Below are 22,113 nucleotides of genomic sequence, written 5' to 3'. Positions count from 1 at the left end.
GCTGATGCCGGAGGTGTGCTATTGGATGCAGATTTATTTTTTAAGTAGAAGGACCCATTCCGCTTGCCATAGATATCTCCTGTTTTTGCTAAGTTGCATTGTGCTACTGTCGTGCAGTTAGATCCGTGATGTTTTCAGAGTAGCAGCTGAAGAAACTTGCACTCGCGTGGCTGTAAGCGTACTGTAGATACTGATACATGCTTCAATTGTGCTACAGGTGCTCTAACTCAACCGAGGCAGCAGATCCCAATCTTTGGGCTTATAATTTCTGCCCGACGTCCTTCTCTTGGCTGGTGCTCCTGGGACTTATCCTCTACTTGGCTTTCTTTGCTCCAGGTAAGAGGAGCAAAAGCAAAAGACAAAGGCCAGAATCAGTAAACTACCCTGCTGCTTCACTTTAACTGCTAGGAACTACTAGGTTGGATAAGAGTGCATAATATAAATCAAAATAGTTGAATTATTATTGAAAGTATTTTTAACTTTATGTACATGAAATGTAACCGTATGCAAGTTTAACCAAAAGTGATGAAAGCAGAACCGTTGAACTTCACCAGTATCAGTCAATATTTTTTCAGAATAATTTTTTCGGCCAGCAAGTGTTGCCGCATCGGTACTATTAATTTATTATTTAATGCTTACTTCAATATGTTTTGTGGAATTCTGATTACGTGTTGCAATAGGCTGTTATTGTATTTTCAGGAATGGGCTCAATGCCATGGACTATCAATTCTGAGATTTACCCTCTGTGGGCCAGAAGCACAGGCAATGCCTGCTCAGCAGGCGTGAACTGGACCTTCAACGTGCTGGTGTCCCTCACCTTCCTTCATGTAGCACAGTACCTCACCTACTACGGTAGTTAGAGCTGTAACCGACAGCATCACAGGACACCATTGCCAGCACCGTTAACTGCCCTTACTGACCTAGTCTTCATAAGGGTAGAAACAAAGTATACATTTTGGGGGATGTTATATATTACATCATTTACTACTTTAAAAATAACAAAAATAAATGAACTTACTATGCACATACGTAGTCTTAAATAACACCCTTGCACTGTGTACATTTATTTAATCACTGTAGCTCAACCTAATGAAGAAAATTAAAACCTGTAGTTTTTTAACGCAATGTTATTACATTTTGGATTTACACAAGATTAAAAACAGCTTATTATTCAGTCCCATATTACGTATTAGAGAATATTTTTATGCTAAATGGTTCTGTTTTTGTAGATAAGTGTTTTGAGAACACTATTTAGTTTGGGCTTAAAAGTCTCCATTCCCAGTATGGAGTGAATTTTTTTTATCTTCCAGGTGCATTCTTTCTCTACTCGAGCTTGGCTCTACTGGGTGTCTTCTTCATTTACGGTTGTCTCCCAGAGACCAAAGGCCGCCGGCTGGAGGAGATCGAGTCACTGTTTGAGAGCCGTCTGTGCTCCTGCGGTGCCTCAGACTCAGACGAGGGCCGGCAGGTGGAGTACATCAGGGTCAAAGGGTCAAATTACCACCTATCAGACAATGATGCCTCAGACGTTGAGTAACTGCACTGTGTAGCTCAGAGAGCGCCCCTGTGAATCCTCGATCTGGCCCCCGATACAGGGCTGGTGAGGAGGGCGGAGAGAGAATCAGCCTCAGTCTTCAGCCTCACCCCTACCCGACCCCGATAGGTCCGTCTGTGCCAGTCAGGTTGCATCCTACGCATACAGTTGCCCACGTTGCTTGAAGGAAAACGGAGTTGGCATGCAGAGCTCACCCAAGTACAGACACATGCACACAAGCATACACTCACATGTAGTTCCCAACTTTTGGCTGAGTTTTCGAGTACACCGAGATCTGTAGTACTGACAGATGTTGTGTCACCATTTTTGTGCTTATTCCCATAGTACGAGATATTTGCTGTACAAAACTTCAGTCAAATGTCAGTCTTATGTATGGGTGGACATGCTAAGCTATCTGGCAAACATTTTGCAACAGTGTGGAGTTCATTTCTGTAAGCATAGTTAGAGTCAAATGTAATCCATGGATAATTTTCAGAGGATGTGTTAACTGAAATGTGTTCTATGGTGAGCTGGGTGTAGATGTGTCTTTTGCAAATGTTAAGGCACTTAAAACTTGGAACATACTACATATGGGTTGTAACCATGTCTTTTGTCTTTGGCTTCAGTTCAAGACAGCCTCATCATCACAGGTAGGTTTTAGCATATTAGGGTGAGCTGATATGTTTTGAGCTTGGAGAGTATTTTAGATTGCCCAAGACAGTTTATAGTTTAATAGTGTGCAGTGACCTCCCTTATATTCTATTCCAACCATATTTTCATCAACTTGTCTCTTTCAACAGATCATGTCCCATTGTGCTAATATGAAATTGAGGTTTACCTTTTTTTCGTTTTCTTTTTGGGTCTTCCTCCATAGCCGTATGTACAAATGGCATTGCATTAAATAGCTCTTGTCCATGTAACAAAGTGGGAATATTTGTTTCAAGAAGTAGCATTATATACGATGTTATGTTTAATATTGTACTGCTGTGAGTATACACCTTGGTAGTCAGGTACATTTAGGTTTGTGCCAAGCTGACTTGTTGTGGCTGTGTGTGTAACAAAGCAGTCGATAGACAGTGTAAAAGCGACAATATCAAGCAAACTAACACAAGTAATTTTTTTTTTTAAAGATAAGCTGTTTGATGGCGGGTGACGTGATTACACACATCTAGCCTTTATGTATTATGTGTTTTTCCTAACTGTTAGCACAAACAGATACATGATTGTGTGTTCTTGTTTACCATCAGAGTATACTGAGTTTCCCCAAAGGGAGAGACACACTGTGGACCAATGATATGTTAGTGTCTTTTTAATCAGGTATGCTCATAATGCTTCTGATTATGGCATTAAGATGAGAAGATAAATAAAGTAAAATACATTTCTGCCAGTTTTTTCATGTTTTTGAATGTACTTGACAATGAAGGATTCTCAGAGCTGACAAACTATTGTGTTACTTTGAAGAGATACATCTATTGTTTCTAGTGCATTTTTTCTATGTGTAATTATTACGTTTATTATCTAAAAAGTGTTTCTACAGGCAATGCAAACCTAGTGAATACAAATATATGGAGTGTTGTACAGTCAATTTGATTAATGTTGCGCTAAATGTTTTGCTAGATTTGTATTCTATAAAACTAAATATATTCATGACATTTTAAACAATAAATCGTTTCAACCAAGACTTTGGTGTTGTTCTGTACAGTAAATACATATTCCACAAGAAGCCATCTTGACAAGATTTTCCATACTTTCTGAAAATGTAGATCTGCAGCAGATGCTAACTCCCAACACAGGGAGAAGGGGTGAGTCACCGCCTGATGTCTTTCATGCATGCTTATTTCTATACTTCAGCATCAGCAGAATGTTTGCGATTTCATGAAGAGTTTCCCTCTCCTCGGAGACCCAGCTAGCATCACTCTCAGCACCAAAGTCACCTGTGACTTCCTCTGTGCCCACGGCACTCCTAGTGGGGTCTGCATTTGCACTCCCCTGCTTGTGACCTTCACACCTTCCTCCTCTCTCTGATAAATTCTCCTCCGATTCTGCCGAGGGAAAACACAACTTGCGCTATTTTCAATCTTGAGCAAGTTTCCACATTCAAATGGCATGATCATAAGACATGATTAAAATTGCTCATGTTCCCATTAGTCATTTTAAGTTTGCAAAAAAATGTTTCATACACTTTCACAGGAGGTTCGTTATTAATACCTGGGGTACTGACGTGGGAGTTCAATGGGAATAAGAGCCGTTTCTTGATGAATGCTTGGTTTTTGAGTGTACACGAACTTTCTTGTCCTGTGATTGCTTTCGGTGCCTGCTGTTTGGTCTCTCTTGTGGGTAGCATTTTCCAGGGCGTGTTCCACGTCACTTTATCCCTTTCTGATGGAGTACACTGAGTATCATTCAGGAGACTTTTATTGCTGTAACCAGTCTGCCTCCTAGTGGTAGGAGTTTGTCCATTACACATACCACATTGCTGAACAGGAGCTGTGAGTGCAGTTGAAATATTCATCCTGTGTGCTTTTAAAAGGGAATCCTGTACTAAAGCGTCACAAGAAGCTGAAGTGGAATTAGCTTTAGTGTCGATTCCTGTGTCTTTGGTCCTGAGAGACGCGTTTCCAGGTATTCCAGCATTTAGTACGTCTGTCTGCAGCTGAGAGAGAACAAACTGATTCTCCTCACAGTCCTGTCTTTCCACAGCTAAGTTGCCTTGATCTTTTAATAAATCCTCATGCCTTTACTCTGTCTATTACTACCAACATGACTAGATATTACCTGCTGGCTGAAGGGCCTGCCTGGTGAAAGGCTTGTTGTAGCACTCATCTCTGACCAAAACTGGCTTACTGGGGTGTGCTCAGAGTGGCACATCAGCATGGTGGGAACACTGGTCTGTGGGCACTGCTTATTGCCCACTTTCTGCGACAGCATAAATGCACATGGGGATGCATGGGGACACACAGACATGCACAAACAGTGAGTTTAGGATAAGTGTTCGGTACCAGTTAACCAGGAATTCAGCATGAGCATTGATAAATCTAAGCTGAACCAAAAGGAACATCTTAAAGGAGTAAAAATAAAGTATAAGTCTGAACCATCAAAGTGCCAAATAACACACTATAAAATGTTACTCTGTAACCTGTCAAGTCCAAAACAATTATGGTATCTAGAATCATGAAACAACTTAATACAAGTATTCAAGAGCTTGAAAAGGTTTCTGTAGTTACGTCATCTGAGCTGTCACAGCCCTCTCGTGGAGAATATGTCTGTGATTCAAAGGTATTCTTAGTATCAGTTGTGTGTACACTGCCTGTAGCAACACAGTTAATTTAGTCTCTCTTCAAAATCAGTCCAGCTCATTACACACAAGACAACAGTAGAAAACTCACATGCTCTGCAGTTGGCACATCTATATATCTGCTTCAAAACAACAGGATAAACAGAGAACATAAAATAGAAGCCTTAATACCTTTTCTCCAAAGAATAAAACTCCAGTAATGGAGTGCACCACAGGGGGCAGCATGTCCTAATAAAGTGAGAACAATGCTACAGACAGACACTTTTCCAGTAATTGCAAATCCTTCCTGACCCTAGATGCTCTATTTACAGGTTCTGTACCTGAGTGTTTTTTTTTGTTTGCACCTGTGTGTTCTTTTTGCATGCTCTCAGTGTACCAGTATGGACATTATAAATGTGCACAGAGAGAGAATAGATTAAACAACATGTTAAACAATGAATGAATGTTTTGGCTGATTATTAGGTGCCTGCAAAAAATGTACCTTTATTACCTGAGATAAGAAATCAGCATTATGGAGTGCGCTGTCTGATTCACTGAAATCACATTTAACAACAAATAACAGAAATTATTACAGATACAAGACGCACTTTTATAGTGATAAAATGCCATTAATATAAAGAATAAATCAGGTTACTAACTAGGCTCTCTTGAGCAGAGTGGGTGACTCCTGAAGATGAATTTTGTGTGTTTTCTTACTGAAAAGGTCTATAATCATAAAAAGAAATATATTCTATATACAAAACAGTAAAACTACATAAAAATGTAATGTAGTTAGTTAAAAACTGCTAAATTAAAAGCTAATTAAATCTTTTGGGAAGGATTAGACAGTCCACAAATAGTTTATTAAGGAATTCTTCCTGCTGGTGTGAGCTAATTAGAAAATCCAGGTGATTAGAACTAAATGTACACTTGTTTGTACTTCATCTGAATATTTTACAAAAATAAACAGAAGCATAAGCATTTCTTATGTAAAAATATCTGGTGTTGTACAACTGTACCTTCATGTGTGAATTCTTCACTGCTGAACCCCAGGAAAAGTGACTGTTCTTGGTGGTTGTTCTTTTCTAGAGGATTAAGCAGGTAATCTGCAGAGTCTACAGAAGGCATGTTGGTTTCTGTGCTGTTGGAGAGAAGTATAATACAGAATATACAACAAAATTACATATATGAAGAAAAAAATGCAAAAGTGAAAATAAAGATCAATTTAAAAAACAGTAATGACATATGCTTTCCAGAAAATAAAAAAAAACCCCAGAAATTTCAGTCAAAGTTTCTAGCCATCACAAACTGAAATGAAAAATGAGATTATATTTATGGTGTGTTTACCTATGCAAGGTGCTCCCAAACTGAACTCCAATAGGTGCACTGGTTAGGGGGGTCTTTGTTTGATAAGGTATAGCAGTCCAGCGGTCATATGCACATATCCCCTCTGGCTGGGAAGAAGAGACAAACTACTAGAACAAATCTTTGGTATTGATTTGCCACAGTAAAATCATCAATGATTAATTAACAACTACGGTGATTTACACCCATCTGAACACAGATTAACACCATACAAGTGAAAGTTATTGTAATTTTACATCTCTTGCTTATTTCAGCCAGAGACAGTGACTGAAAGAGTCTGTCCTCCATCCAAACCTTTCTCCAATACCCCTACCTCCAAAAATATGTATACTTAATATATTAAGAATTGTAGTGAAGTATACAAAGTCTCATATGCAAAATAGCTGAGAGGCAAGGAAGGCTGCTTACTTTTAATTTACTAATTATAAAATCCAGGGCCTGTAGACATTTCCCTCAGAACAATTATTTTAGGATGCAAATCGATATTTTTCCAAAAACTGCTATAAATTAAGTGTGTTTTTGCTGTATAGAAATCGGAATTAAAATAACTGAATGGAAAATCCCTTTTTCTAATTCTAAATAACAGATTTTTATTCTTGTCATATGCTTGAGGTGCCTTTGTGTAAGACAATTTCCATGGTGATGGGCTTGCGATACGTGCTGTGGGTCTAGGCTGAAGGTTAACAATCTCTGAAGAGACTGGGGAAGATGAACAAAATGGGCTGAGATTATCACGAATGCGGTGCTGATAATCTGAACCGCTGTTGTCAGACAGGCTGCAGTCCTGCACAGGGGACATCTTGGGTCAAATAAGACACATTACATCAGAAGATGTTTTACATGTTTCAATTAGTGTGTGAAAATAACAATCAAAAAGTGCTGATAATTGTATGTGAGTCAGCACTGCTCCTCTAGACTAATTTAAACAAATGACAAAAATAGGACACTGATTTTAAAATTGATCTCACCACCTTGAAATTGAACTCTTCAAAAAGACTGCTTTTTCTTTTTTTCAAACCTAGTGTGTGGGGACTGACAAAATAAAAAAAAGTTCAAAGTCTCATATTGCATTATAGGTTGTTTGATTGTGTACAGTACCTGGAACTGTACAGGGTACCTGTACTGTGGGTGGCTGTGTGCCAGGTTCAAGGTTGATGGAGAACAAGGGCTCATTGGCAACTCTAAGGGCCTTTTGCCCATAGATTTATGTGGTCCTTTTAAGTCTGCCTGATGTATTTTAGGTTTATCTAAAATGAAAAATTATTGCACTTATATCAGATATATATATATATATATATATATATATATATATATATATATATATAGAGAGAGAGAGAGAGAGAGAGAGAGAGAGAGAGAGAGAGAGAGAGAGAGAGAGAGAGAGATTCAAAATTGTAAAATACAGTTTCCAGTGAATAACCCACTCAGTAATCCAGATGCTCACTGAGCTATCCAGCTGTTTATATATATATCTCCAAAGAAGATTCTAAGTGAGTAACTGCAGTGTGCTATAGTAAGAGATGTAGAGATATTCAAAATTGTAGTACAGTTTCCAGAGAAGCAGAACAGTTTTAGACAGAGGTCCTTCATCAGCTATGCAAGCAAAGTGCTTCTGAGGAAACAGTTTATATCTGAAGAAGTAGATGTTTAAATTATAACATTTATTCTATGGGGTTCTAAAGTTCAAAGAGTGTAGATGAGTTTATTTTCTTTGAATTTCCTAATTTCATTGCTGCCATGGCACAATTCTGATATTTTTCATGGCTTGTACAAAATTCATGGCTTGTACAAAAAACAAGAAGTTGGCTTTGCTTAAGAAAACAAATGAAAATAATAGTACTACTGGTCCAATTGCTCTTCCTGCCTGCGTAAACTGAAAGAAAATTGTCACTATTCCCAGTGATTTAGAATTAAATTCTCCGGAACAATCTGTGCTATCAAAAGGTCTAGAATTTGACCCTACAAGGCCAATCACTATTGAATTTAAATCTATTACAGATACTAAAGATATCTTCCGGCATTTAATACTACATTCTTATTTTTAATAAAATTGGCCAGAATATTCTATACACACACATCATGGTGCCAGTGGAAACCTTGACTCATCTAAATATAACACATCAAGTTTTCCTGGACACCTCCTACAGGGGAATTTGAAGCACTAGATTTTAAAATTAATTCCCATGAAAGAGAAATTAGTAACATAAATTTTAAAAAACCTGCTAAATGACTTAATCTACCAAACAAAGAATACTTTGCACTTAATTTTTTTTTTTAAAAAGGTGTCAATGTTATTAAGCCAGTTGATAAGCGCTGTTGTTATTTGGAGAAAAGACCTTTACAAAATGGTAATCAAGCAGCTTTATGATACTAGTTTTTATAGGCAGAACAGCTCTAACATCACTCCACATTTATAGTCTACCATCCAATCTATTATTAATCATGCCATGTCAGCAGGACACCTCCCTGATTCTGCATTGTAGAGAATCCTTGCTGTAGCCATTTCTATCTTCTCCCTAAAATTCATAAGGACAATAACTCTGGATATCCTATCGTATCTGCTTGTTCCTGACATTTTCTAACCGTTTGTTCAGTCCTTACCTACATATGTTAGACTCCTCACACCTTCTACAAATCCAAACCTTTGTTGGACTACTAATTCAAAAGCACTTTGCTTGCACAGCTGATGAACGATCTCTGTCCAAAACGGTCTGTTTGTGTACTTTACTACAATTTTGAATATCTCTACATCTCTTACTAAAGTACACTGCAGTTACTCACCTAGAATCTTCTTCATATATATATGTATATACACACATACACATATACGTGTGTGTGTGCGTGCGTGCGTGCATGGTACATTTACCAGCGTGTTCTTTCTTGAATGAAATCTGGTTTACAATAAACATTGTAAGCAGATCCGTATTGACAGTGTTGCCTTCCTCGGGTGATGAAGGGGATCTCAGTTGAGTCTGTCTTTTCTGCATTCTTTTCTTTTCAAAAAACTCCTTGAAATGAACGTGACACAAAGTCTTAGCACGACACCACACTTTAAGTTTAGCGGCAGGTAAGAAACAAGTTGTAAGAATATGTACTAATTGCTTACCATTTGTTTTTTTGTGTCACTCTTTTTCATAAACCGGCTCCTACGAAATAACGGTAACGTTAAACCAAGTGTTACACAGGTTAGCTAACCCTGCTAGCGTTAGCTAGCTAACTAGCCCGTTATCCTGTTCAGAAACTCACCGCGAACCTCCTACCCAGTTCATGTTATTCACAAATAGGATGCTTATTTCTCTTTACGTAAAAGAGTACAGTCCTTGGTTCCACAGTTTAAGTATTTAATGCTAACGTACACGCTCAACAGCCTTTTAAGGTTGGTATCTGACTGATAAATCGTGAAGTAGCTAGCTAGCTAAGATAATCTAGCTAACGTTCACGTCACTGCCAACGGTCACCAAGTCTAAGCGGGTTGCACGCGCAGACCAGGGCCGAAGTGACGTGTAATATGAAGCTGTGTCATCATGAAGATGTCAACAAAATTACATTTTATGATTTATTACAAAAATGGAACTGCATGGTTTTAACAAAAAAAATAAAAAATAAAAAAATAAGCTCATTTAGATCATTAAAGATTTAGGCATGGCTGGGGCTCTCAAGCGAAATAAAGCAGTATAACAGTTTAATATTAAACTATTGTAAACAGTTGTTGTCAGTCTTTTGCGCACCTAACAACGCGCCAACGATTCCTTCCCTCCGGCCCGGGTGGTTATTAATCTTTTTAATGAGAGGAAAGTATAATAATAATAATAATAATAATAATAATAATAATAATAATAATAATAATAATAACAAAGATACTACTACTACTACTACTACACATAATAATAATAATAATAATAATAATAATAATAATAATAATAATAAAAGAAATAAATTTAAAAATAAATAAATTTAAAAAATAATATAACCAGTTGTATTTAGCTGGGTTTTAAACCGAATCGTTAGGGTCACTGAGGTTTTTATTCTTGGGTGAGCTACGAGCTGAACCCCTGACCGTGCACCGTCACGTCACCGACGCAACCAATCATCTTTCAGTGGAGGCGTGGCCAGGGCGCAGACCCGCAGCAAAAGCAGGTGACGGACAGACTCCCATCCCAGCGATGCTGGCACAGCGCTACTTTATCACATATCTATTGAATTTGGGAACAAGAAATTGAACAACCGGATGGAGGTAGTTTAGAAACACTTAAAACCTGGCAGAAAAAATGACCAACATACTCCATGCAGCGTCTAAAGTGAAATGGAATCGGGACACTGCGGCGAAGCGAGCTGTCTTTCTTGTGGCTGCAGCGTACGGAGTGAAAACCCTGTACCCCATCATTTGCAAGCAGATCAGTAAACGCAAAGACCCCAAGAACAGCACAGCTGGTAAAGTAGAGGAAAATGGACTGACACCGACGCACAAATCTTCATTAGAAACTGTTTCTTATCACAACAAATCACCTGGTGTAAACGCGGAATTTTTTAAGCAGATACTTGAACTCGTAAAAATCGTATTTCCGAGGCTTTTGACCAAAGAGCTCGGACTGCTCTGTTTGCATTCGTTGGCTCTGATTTCAAGGACGTTTTTGTCTATTTATGTCGCGGGCTTGGATGGCAAAATCGTTAAAACAATCGTGGAAAAGCAGCCCCGCAGCTTCATCATCAAACTGATGAAATGGCTCCTCGTCGCCATCCCGGCTACCTTTGTGAATAGCGCTATCCGTTATTTAGAATGCAAGCTTGCGCTGGCCTTTCGCACCCGACTGGTTGACCATGCCTACAAAACGTATTTCACCGACCAGACCTACTATAAAGTTAGTAATATGGACGGGAGGCTGGCGAATCCCGATCAGTCGCTTACGGAGGACGTTATGATGTTTTCGCAATCTATTGCACATTTGTACTCAAACCTCACCAAACCCATTCTGGACGTCATTCTCACATCATATACACTGATCCAAACGGCTCGGTCCCGGGGTGCGAACGCCACTGGGCCCACCCTGCTGGCAGGACTTGTGGTATTTGCCACTGCCAAGGTTTTGCGAGCTTGTTCTCCGAAATTCGGAAAGCTTGTTGCTGAGGAGGCGCACAGGAAAGGATACTTGCGTTATGTACACTCGAGAATAATTACCAACGCGGAGGAGATTGCTTTCTACAGGGGACATAAGGTGAGTGCAATAACCGACGATGTGATATATACGAGAAACTCTTTCATTAGTGAATAGGTGTCTCTGCCCCCGAACGAGTGACGTTGTGAATCATATAAACTATGCTTGTACCTGTGATGACTTTCCTCTTGCAGGATCATATATATATATATTTTTTACGTGGCACAGGTTGAGATGCGGCAACTACAAAAGTGCTACAAGGCCCTGGCCGAGCAGATGTCCCTCATCCTTTCCAAGCGCCTGTGGTATATTATGATCGAACAGTTCCTTATGAAGTACGTGTGGAGCGGAAGCGGCTTGGTTATGGTCGCGGTGCCCATCATCACCGCTACCGGCTTCGCTGACAATGGTAAGGAGCGTCGTGAACTTAGTTTGGGGAGAGGGGCTTCATTTGAATGTGAAATGACAAGCAATGGGTCATACAGTAAAATGGTGTGCATTGTAACTGTCAGTCACTGTTGTTCCAGTCATAACGGACATAAAGACCATTCATTTTTCATTTCCAGTCATCATCAAATGTGTGATCCCTCACAGATTGTCTTGCCAGGCAAATGGATGGCAAGTGATGAATTAAAAAATGTTTACTGTATGATAGCAGTAAGACTCTAACACTGAAGTGTGCACCTTACAGCTGATAATGCCTGAAACTTGACTCCTTCCTTACAGAACTTGCTGACGGCCAAACTCAAGTGTTAGTTAGTGAGAGGACCGAAGCTTTCACAACTGCACGTAACCTCCTGGCCTCTGGGGCAGACGCCATCGAGAGGATCATGTCCTCCTACAAAGAGGTAACATTTATAGACACTGCCGTACCTTTTAAGCCTAAAAACGGGTACAAACCCACGCTTCAGATTTAAACTGGTGATGTTTATTACATATCAGAAGCTCTGAAAAATCTTAAAATATGTTAATAGCTCAACTTCCAGAGTTTGATTGACAAACAATGTGAATAATGATTACATAAATCATGGAAGAAATGTCTGAGGAACGCCTTGCTCTTTATTGTAGAAGGCCTGTTAGCCTTTTAAATCTGCTTATAAACATACAGTACTGCTGTAAATGTTAACATGTCCAAACTAAACTAATCTACACAATAACGGTGGCATATTGCATATTGCTACATATCCCCTACACCATTAACACCCATTGATTAGTTAATAAGAACGTGACTAGCTTATGTTGTCCATCACCTGCATCTTCACTGACAAATCACAGTGTCTGCTTTTCTGCCTCATGAGAGCTTTGATGTTTGTTGTTGCTTAGCTGGTTGCTTAGCCTTTAGTCATTCCAGTTGTAATAATGTGCATGATAAGATATCAGGTAGTACTGTAATTAAGGTGTTGTTCCCTTATTAGTTATTGTTCATTAATGTACACTAATGATTCATTAGTAGTGAATTACAGTCAGGTAGGCCTAATAAATGTTATTACGATAGGTAATGGGATGATTCCAGTAACAGGTTTGATAATGATCATGCAAAGTAAACCATGGACTGTGGGCCCCACAGAAAGATTATCGTTTTAAAGAAGTTAAGAGTAGTTGGCACAATTGACCTCCTAGTCATCTCCTTGGTAGAGCTGATTGAGTAGTCACTAGTCCTGCTCCTAGAGACCTACCTTCCTGCAGAGCTTAGCTCAAAACTCATCTGCCACACCTTATTCCTTGTCATCAGGAATATTCCATTTATTCCTTGAGTCAGGCATTAGACGCAGGCAGGAATTGAACTCTGCAGAAAAACAGGACTAGAACTGGTGACCACTGACCTAACAGGTATCATGTTAGCAGTGGATGTTCTCAGTTGTTTTGCTGGTGTAATGATATCATGAAGTTGTTCAAGCAAGGAGTTGTTACTAACCGTTCAGCCATGCTTCATTTCTCTAAAACAATCTCCATGACCAAATCTGCCTTGCTGACTAGTTTTTCCAGTCTCTTACCATCTCTTGGCTTGATTTACCTCCGCAGCCAACAATTTAGAACAATGTAACCTTATCCACTTCAAACTGATAAACTGTATACAGCTTTGTGTTGCACAAATTTAAAAGACCTGGGCTAAATTGTACTGTCCCTTCTTGTAAAGTATCTCTGCATGCAGTGTCAGTTCAAGGGGAATTTGTTCATCTCAAGGTGTTCGATAAGTGTTTATACAGCAAGACCACATTCACATCTAATCCATGTTCATGACATTCTCTCTTTTCTTTTCATAGTGAATGTTAGTTTGCTTTGTCCTCCACTGGGCCATAGTGCTGTGCCTCCCTCCTTCACCTATACACACTCTTACTGCAAAGTCATGAGAACTACAGCCGAAGGCCTGAGTGTCAGCCTGGTCAAAACTCTGCATTAAACTCCTTCAGTATGATACCCATACACACTGACAGCATGCCTGGTGTTATGCTGAAAAATGGGTTAATATGTTCAGAAATCAGAATGGTTCTCAACAGGCCTGTACATGCACGAGCTGTCGTCTCCTTCATGGAGGTGCTTTCAGGAGCCCAACTGCATTCCTGTTCCTGAGTTAGCTCACCAAGACCTCAGCACCATTGGTAATAGCAACAGGCCCTTCAGTGTTCCCAGAATCCCAGGCAGTGGTGGAGTTCTGATGTCACAGCTCCAGGCTCCAGGCCTCTTTCTCTGTAGTTTTGGCATCATGCCCTAGCGCAATGAAAGTTGCATGTCTCAGTGCTGGCCTATAATCACTGACTATACCATTGGGTTTGGCCTCCATCTCTGATAGCCTTGCAGACCTGCTGGGTGATTTAGACTGCTGTCTGTCTGAGTTAGACAGAGTCAGCTCCCCATCTGAGATGTTCTAAAGTCTTACTAGACTGCAGCCCATTATGGAGAATTCCATGACTCAGGCATTATGTGTTATAAACAACCTGCATTATAAATACAGAATCAACATTGTCCTATGTGGTTTTGTGTGTGTAAATATAAAATGAAGATCATGGCATTTTTCTTTTCTGTTACTCATAGCTGGTAGGTGATCTGTAGGATTTCCCCTGCTCAGCCCATCTGGGCAGCACTTCCTCAACCTCAGCGGTACACATTTCTCATTACCATAGTAATGTGGAGGCAGCAATCCAGTTCGGTGACACTTGTTATCATTCCTAGAAGATGTCGATGTGCTTCGGTGAGCCAGAGTGTCTGTGCTGTGTTGGGTCAGGCTTTCAAGGGAGAATAAATGAATGCTGGAGAGCTCACTGGGTCACATTTGGCATTTTAGCTGATTGCCCAAGCTAAAGCTAGTGTTTTCCCATGGCGTGCCCTCTGCAGAAACCCCATTACACATGGTGCATAAAGTCTATGTACTCAGGTCTACATATTCATGTTGTCCTAAGCCAGGCTCCAGACAAATCAGTGTTAAGTGGTTCTGACCTAGAGAGCTGGTCAGAGTGACATCTGGACCTCTTCCTATGCCCTGAAGGTCACAGAGCTGGCTGGATACACAGCCCGTGTCCACAACATGTTCCTGGTGTTTGAGGAGGTGCAGAGGGGGGTGTACAAGCGTTCATCTGTCTCTGCAAAGACAGCCACTGGGGAGAAGTCCAGAGGGGGGAGCCCAGAGCTGCACATCGAAGGTCCCCTGGAGATTAAAGGTACAGCATTAATATGGGGTGTAAATAGGAGCTATGAGATATGTAGCTATGAGATATGAGCATGTAGATATGAGATATGAGCATAGCTATGAGCAGACACTACTGCCTCAATGAGAAGCAGCCAAACTCAGAAAACTACAGAAATATTGAACTGAAGGTGGAGAAAACCTAAATAGGTAGGTGTGTGTAGCTGAAACCCATTCTGAATTTTGGAAGGTTCCTATTCAGATTTTCTTCTGGTGATTCAGTGTGTGTAATACCCATTTTCCCCCATTTTTCATTTTTTATTTTAATTTATTTTTTTGGACCTCTGACTTTAGTCAGCGATGATTTTTTAAAGCACTGGTCATGAAAATGAGTGCCAGACTGACTCTTTGGAATCTGCATCTGTCTAAGTAACTCAAATTCTAAATGCATTTTGATATGAACATTTGTAGTTACTTTTATCACAAACTACCCTTGTAAGAAAGCAGATGTCTTTGATTAAATATAAGGCTTTATTAGTCTCACTTCTGAATAACTGTAGCAAAAAAACTACATGCCAGCCCACACCAGGCGCTAAATCCACCTGCAGATATATGTTTAGTACATGGATATGCATGATCTGGTTGTAAAACCATTGCTATTATTTGATGTGACACTTGAAACAACAGATGTGTGAAGTGAATCGACTATACATGCCAACATCTCTAGGCTGCCCACAGGTACACCTTAAAGGTGTCAGTAAGGAGGCATGTACTTTTCAGTGACGTAATCAAGCTAATGACCTGTCCCATCTAGAATGTATGATCTGCAATAGCTGGCATATATATTGGAGCCAGGTTTTCTGAATGGAAAGAGTTTAGCCTGTCAGCTCTTAGAGATGGGCTAGTACTTGGAATGGAAACCAAAAAGGCAATTACAGGAACTGCATTAGTTAGATATAGGACTCTGGAGGCAGTGACTGAATCTGTTGTGGTGGTTTAATTCACTTTTCCCTTCCCCTCCCCTTCTAAAAAGTTTCATTTCTTGTATGATTTTAGTGCACGTAGTTGACCTTTTGCTCAAGGGAATAATAGCGAACTTTATGTTGTTCTCATCTTTGATGCTATCAGGTGAAAATTTTGAAACACACCAGATGTCTAAGTACCGATCGGCATTTTTGAAAATAAGGCAGCCGATGAAAGCCGCGGCCATTAGCACAACATCAGCCCTCTGGAAATGTTTTTCACCATGGGAATAATGACACAGTCGAGCCCAGTGTACAAAAACTGAATTAGGGTACGGCTTCTTGTGTTGTTTTTGGTACTCATTACTGATGTCTTTCAAGGATCACAAAAGTGTGTGTTAAGTTGTTAATAAAACAGACTAAAATATGTTTCCTTATTAGGACTAATGCCACCTGATCTAACTTCTGCTCTTTCTAAGGGAAAGTCATCGATGTGGATAAGGGTATAGTCTGTGAGAATGTGCCCATTATAACCCCAAATGGGGATGTGGTTGTGTCCAGCCTGAACTTCAAGGTGAGATCAAATGAAAAGGAATATTCTTTTTCTCAAATGACATGGTTTGTAACTGCATATATTTCAGCATGGTTAATGAAGTATACTTTAAAATCCTCATGAATTTGGAAACATTTCATGAATTTGTATTTCTCTTACATTAATTCATTTTTTACTGAATGAAACTTGCTGAGAAACTGTAAGCGTACAGGTGTCTCACTGGACTGTGTGTGTGTGTGTGTGTGGTGCATCCTGTGTTGTGTGCAGGTAGAAGAGCGCATGCACCTGTTGATCACAGGTCCTAACGGCTGTGGGAAGAGTTCTCTCTTCCGCATCCTCAGTGGCCTCTGGCCTGTGTATGGCGGCCTGTTGTATAAGCCTGCTCCACAGCACATGTTCTACATCCCACAGAGGTGAGTGCATACACGCACGCACACACCTGCACATGCATACGCATACATGCACACATTCATACAAATGCATATAAGCATGCAATAAGCATGCAAATATATTACTTCAGTCAAGACACCATGACAATGCACCCCACCCATCTTACATGCACACGTACCCTGTCTCCTCCTCCCTCCTCACGCTGCCTGCTGCACTCCTGCAGTAGGAGAGGAAAGACACAATTGACCCTGCAGAGGCAGGAAACCGGAGCTCTCGCTAGTGAAATATTTACCAGACTCTGCAGGCTTATACACTTGACCCCGGGGAGCAGTGAATATTTGATAGGATGCCGGAAGGGAAAGATGGAAGCATATTTCTTTAGGAATGGGCCATTCCGCAGTATTCACCTGGGGTCACTGTGGGCTCTAACGGGTTTCCCGGCCTCCAAATGCTCCTGCTTTCTCATCGCGTTCAAACCTGTGTGCAGGCCTTACATGTCTATCGGGACACTGCGTGACCAGGTCATCTACCCCGATTCCCTCGAGGACATGCATGAGAAGGGCTACAGAGACGAGGACCTGGAAGGCATCCTGGACATCGTTAACCTCAACCACATCGTCACCCGGGAGGGAGGTACGTTGGTCGTCCACATTTCCACATGAGAGCACCATCCTGGCATGTTGAAAAGAAAGGTCTTTTGCATGAGGAAACGGCCTAATGAGGTTGCTCAGGGTGGAAGTCAATGAATGGGTAGGCGTGTGTGCATGTATGCTTGCTTATATACATGTGTGCATGTGTGTGTGTTTGTGAGTGTGTGTGTGTGTGTGTGTGTGTGTGAGAGAGAGAGAGAGAGAGAGAGAGAGAGAATGATCATCAGTCCCAACATGCGGTAAAAGAGAACCCATGTGAATTCAGTGCTATATGTAAGAGAGTACATGTGGTTTACAACCCAGTGTGAAATAAAACACCTACTGCCAGAGTTTTATAAACACTTTAGGTTGGTGTTAATTCAACACCAGGGTTTTCTGTGATACTCTCATTTTGTACATATAAAGTACCATGTTTTCATATTGCTGGAGCAGTGAGTTATAAGTTTTATGATAGATTCTCCTCTCTTGGTCCTCCACAGCCACACAAAATTGAAGACTACCACTTTTTATTCTTTGTAAATGTTATGTTGTAAGTACTGACTGAACCATGTCACAGTAAATTATTAGAACAGTAACATGACAATTGCTTGACTGTCACGGTATGCCCCCCCCCCACCACCACCACCGTCCCGTGCGTGTGTTCGTCAATGTGGCCACGCCCTCCTTGTGCCACACCCCTGCTCCTTATTGTGTCGTTATCATATGTATAAAGGTCTGTCGTTTACGTGTTTGTGTTGTCGGTTTTTGACTCTGTTAGTGTGCGTGTCTGAGTGTAAAATAAAACGTATGTTGTTGTTTCACGCTACTCATCTCCACATCCTGCCTAAAGCCGCCACCTTACACTGATGTGGTATTCAGAGGCCTTTTATCCACTAATGTTGCATTTCCTGTACAGTTGAGCATTTTCAGTCATCTCTTGCCTTAAACAGAATAGACAGTGAGATAATTACTATGATTCTGAGCGTTTTTGTGCTTGTTTTGCATATAACACTTCTGGGTAAAGTGATCTGTTGATCAGTGTTCTGAGGGGTGGGGTGGGGGGGGTCGAGATGAAGTGAAATGAACGGGTTGCAAAATCACTTAAATTCAAATGCACGGCCCAAGCAAGCATGTCACACGTCGTGTGTGTTCCAAACCAAATACAAATGCACCCACCTCCAAAAATAAAGGTTTTAACGTGCCTGAACCAAGATGGCCAACTTGTTCTCCACTCTGCAGGCTGGGAGGCAGAGGTGGACTGGAAGGACGTGCTGTCGGGAGGCGAGAAGCAGCGCATGGGTATGGCTCGAATGTTCTACCACAGGTAGGGCACCGCACCGCATTACGTAGGTCACAGGCCATCCGAGGGACACAAGAGCCTCGCCCTAAAATTGCAACCTTTCTTTCAGGCCTAAGTACGCCCTGCTGGATGAGTGCACAAGTGCTGTCAGCATTGACGTAGAGGGCAAAATATTCCAAGCCGCAAAAGATGCCGGGATCTCCTTGCTGTCTATTACTCATAGGCCCTCTCTGTGGTGAGGTGTAAACACGGCACTTTTGGAGTGAAGGTCACTGGTGTAGCATTACCAATGAAAGTAATACCATTAATAGTATCCTTAACAATAAGGATACCTTTATAATTACAGAAACAGTGCAATAACCAGTACTCTTATAATCCTGTGTATTATCCTAAAGGTTGTTAACAGGACTGATTTAAAGCAACAGACATCATTGCCACTCACATACTTAAGAATGGATGGGTGCGGATGATTAAGGGAGCGGGTCTTTTTCCTACATCACCTCACCTGGATGTGTTCATTCCACCTGTCAGGAAGTACCACACCCACCTGCTGCAGTTTGACGGCGAGGGCGGTTGGCGCTATGAACAACTGGACGCGGCCACTCGCCTCTCTCTGACTGAGGAGAAGCAGCGTCTGGAGTCGCAGCTAGCTGGCATTCCCAAGATGCAGCAAAGGCTCAACGAGCTCTGCAAGATCCTGGGTGAGGACTCTGTGCTCAAGACAGCCGAGACCGAGGAGGCGGAGTGAGAGGCGGAGCTGCAATGGTGTTTAGCGTCACAAGGATGTCGAAAAGGAACATACAGTGTTTATTTTAAAGCATGTCACTTTCTAAAAATGTCACTTTAGGTCTCTAGCTCAGTCTGTATTGTTTAGGTTTTTATTTTCCTTTGTTCTTTTTTTTGTTTGTTTGTTTTTTAAAAGTTATGATAGTGTATTTTGATACTTCTAAAAAAATGTGCAAGATGGCAACATTTTAGGGTTTTTTAGTAGTTATTGATGTATGTTATATACGGTAATAGTGACAGTTCTCATTATTTCTTTTTGGAAATATGTCTAACTGCTATGATGCTAATTTGCAAGGGGTTTTCATTTCTTATTTGGCAAATATGTCTTGTGGTTACTGTTTTTTAATTTTTTTTTTTTTTACTTGATCCTGAACATCTGAGCCCCATCCTAAAATCTAACAGATTGGGGTTTTTTGCCCTTAGTTGGAAATCAGCTCTGGGTCACCTGTTGTTAGATTCCCTTGCGTGTTAGCAGCTAGCTTTGGATTTCTCTGGCTTTATCAAGACCATATCAATACTTGATCTCCCAGTCTGCCATGATTGCCGCATTGCGATGCTTTCCAGAGATCAAAACATGGCAGGTGTGCAGGGCTACGCCTTTCTGCACATGCTCAGGATAGCCGAGGCCGAGGAGAGGGGGCGAGGGGCTGAACCGCGCGCAGTTTTAGTGTCACACAGCAATCAAAGAGGAACAGACACCCACGTACAGTGTTTATTTTAAAGCTCCACTCCTCTCTCAGCCCCAAGAACTTCACTCTCATCCGTGTACAATGCCCATCAAAAGTCTGAAGTCTAGGAGTTCAGAATGAGCCTTTTTTTGGTCCACTTGCAGTAAAGTAGCATATTATTAACAAGGTTTATTTTGAGGAAAACAATATCACATGTAAATGTTTGTGAGAACACCTAAAACCAAACTACATGTTGATGAAATAAACTCCCTTAGCGCCTGTCATGTCCTGGTCGGCACCGAGGCATCCACCCACGCTGGTCACCAAACTGCACCCACCGGTCACACTCCCCAATCACTTCCCTGATCCCAGCCACCCACTCAGTTCATTGTGTGCACCTGTTTCTTCTTTTCTTATCCCTGTTTATTCCTGTGAGTACTTATCCTCAGGGCTTCCCGTTACCCTCCGCAAACGTCCGTACCACATCAATCTTGAGTTTGTGTTGCTTCCAAGCCTGCATCCTGCCACTAGCCTCTGGGCTTGCATAGTTACCTGGCAGGTTCTTTGTCTTATTCACACTCTTTTCACACGATCTTCACTTAGGAACTCACTCAGCCAGCGTGCTTTGTTGTTTCCTGTTTAACTACCCTTCTATGTTAATGAAACCGTTGCAGGTTGTTGTTTTTTTTATTATTTATTCTTATTTCTAATAATGTTCTAATATACAGTAGTCTGGTATAGAATAAAAATAATGTTCTAATAAACATTTCAAATGGTGGGGGGGGGGGGGTCATCCCCAGACTTCTGATGGGCAGTGTAAGACATTGTGGTTAAATACTACAGCACTGTGGAATATGGCTCTGTTTACTAAGATAGGGACTGCAGGCCAGTGTTGGGTATAGGAATTTCCCTTTTATCTTTTTGTCATTTTATTTTGTTGCACAACCCATTTTCTCTGTTGTGCCTGTGCTTCAGACTGATATACTGTGAAATTTGTCTGTATTTCATGTTTTGCATTTTGGTTTTAGGAAGCAATTTAGTGCTTAAATGTGATGAGGAATGTCTGTGTATTGCATCCGAAAAACACCACTTTAATCCCTTATTTATGTGAGCAATTAGGGCAAGATAATCAGTGGTACCAAATAGTCACTTCTGGTATATGAAACAAATGTTGGATGCCAGAAACATTAGTATTAGATAGCATTCATTTATTTGTTTCAAATAGACAATTTTCAGATTTTTAGAATAATCAGTTCAGGAGCTAGCAAGAACTAGAGTATGGCAAGCAAGAACTAGAGTTTCAAAATGAAGTAATATTGTGTATCACATGGTGCTTGTAATTTACATACAAGTTCCAACATGCAATGCCAGCAGTGTAAATAGAATGATTTTTATAAGTCTGGAACTCTTGTATGAGGTCCTATATTTTGACATGAGGTCCTTGCGCATATTTTGCATACACATGGTAATCAGAGGCGTTTTGCTTATGTGATGACTTTACAATAAGACGAGTTTTATGAAATGGTACACTAATTTCCTTGTTTGTTTTTGGGGCATTACAATGAAAGGCATGTGGACACAACCAAAATGCCTCTTGCAAGGTTTTTGTCAGGTATGTTCTCCAACTTTTTATCTCAAAGAAATGTAACTTTTGCATGTTATAAGGCTATATATACAACACCTGTATGGTTTTAAAGCAGTATCCATAATATGCCATTTTGCTAATACAAGTTCTAAGGGTCAAAAGTTACCTGATAATAATGTAAACAAACTGAATGTAAGTTACCCACTAAATAAAAGGTTAAGCATCAATATGTGATGAGATTGTCTTGATTATTGGGTATTAAAGGTCTTTATCCTTTGAAAGATACTGTTAT

At 40.6% G+C, this 22,113-nt stretch overlaps 2 protein-coding genes and 2 long non-coding RNA genes across 7 annotated transcripts in view; 2 read left to right on the top strand and 2 right to left on the bottom strand.

Annotated features, from left to right (window-relative positions):
• The window catches only part of slc2a13a (solute carrier family 2 member 13a), a 45,198-nt gene extending 41,983 nt beyond the window's left edge, over window positions 1–3,215 (top strand). For all 3 annotated transcript variants that reach the window (XM_081723826.1, XM_035527776.2, XM_035527775.2), the window contains 3 exons: window positions 218–336; window positions 700–852; window positions 1,311–3,215. In XM_081723826.1, the coding sequence (XP_081579952.1) occupies window positions 218–336; window positions 700–852; window positions 1,311–1,537 (499 nt within the window). In that variant the 3' untranslated portion in view covers window positions 1,538–3,215. The remainder of the gene's footprint in view (window positions 1–217; window positions 337–699; window positions 853–1,310) is intronic.
• A 110-nt stretch (window positions 3,216–3,325) lies between these two features.
• On the bottom strand, window positions 3,326–4,874 carry LOC145659964 (uncharacterized). Its single transcript, XR_014126161.1, has 3 exons — window positions 4,310–4,874; window positions 3,743–4,187; window positions 3,326–3,576 (listed from the first exon to the last, which is right to left on the bottom strand). It is a non-coding gene; the product is annotated as an uncharacterized LOC145659964 (long non-coding RNA).
• A 422-nt stretch (window positions 4,875–5,296) lies between these two features.
• On the bottom strand, window positions 5,297–9,317 carry LOC145659766 (uncharacterized). The gene is made up of 6 exons (XR_014125901.1): window positions 9,280–9,317; window positions 9,040–9,181; window positions 6,156–6,262; window positions 5,828–5,949; window positions 5,468–5,534; window positions 5,297–5,362 (listed from the first exon to the last, which is right to left on the bottom strand). It is a non-coding gene; the product is annotated as an uncharacterized LOC145659766 (long non-coding RNA).
• A 989-nt stretch (window positions 9,318–10,306) lies between these two features.
• abcd2 (ATP-binding cassette, sub-family D (ALD), member 2) lies at window positions 10,307–22,048 on the top strand. Of its 2 annotated transcripts, XM_027014558.3 has the most exons (10): window positions 10,307–11,386; window positions 11,555–11,735; window positions 12,053–12,174; window positions 14,811–14,982; window positions 16,390–16,484; window positions 16,731–16,876; window positions 17,341–17,486; window positions 18,722–18,806; window positions 18,892–19,017; window positions 19,314–22,048. In XM_027014558.3, exons 1-10 carry the CDS (start codon window positions 10,442–10,444, stop codon window positions 19,528–19,530), a joined length of 2,235 nt encoding a protein of 744 aa, XP_026870359.2. In that variant the 5' UTR covers window positions 10,307–10,441; the 3' UTR covers window positions 19,531–22,048. The 2 variants fall into 2 exon arrangements, with proteins under 2 accessions (XP_026870359.2, XP_081579935.1); XM_081723809.1 differs by lacking the exons at window positions 14,811–14,982; window positions 16,390–16,484.
• Window positions 22,049–22,113: the final 65 nt, after the last annotated feature.

This window comes from Electrophorus electricus, chromosome 11, assembly GCF_041902795.1.
Source record: "Electrophorus electricus isolate QZ-2024a chromosome 11, ASM4190279v1, whole genome shotgun sequence".
Lineage (NCBI taxonomy): Eukaryota > Metazoa > Chordata > Actinopteri > Gymnotiformes > Gymnotidae > Electrophorus > Electrophorus electricus.
This window is presented reverse-complemented; position numbering and strand designations above follow the sequence as displayed.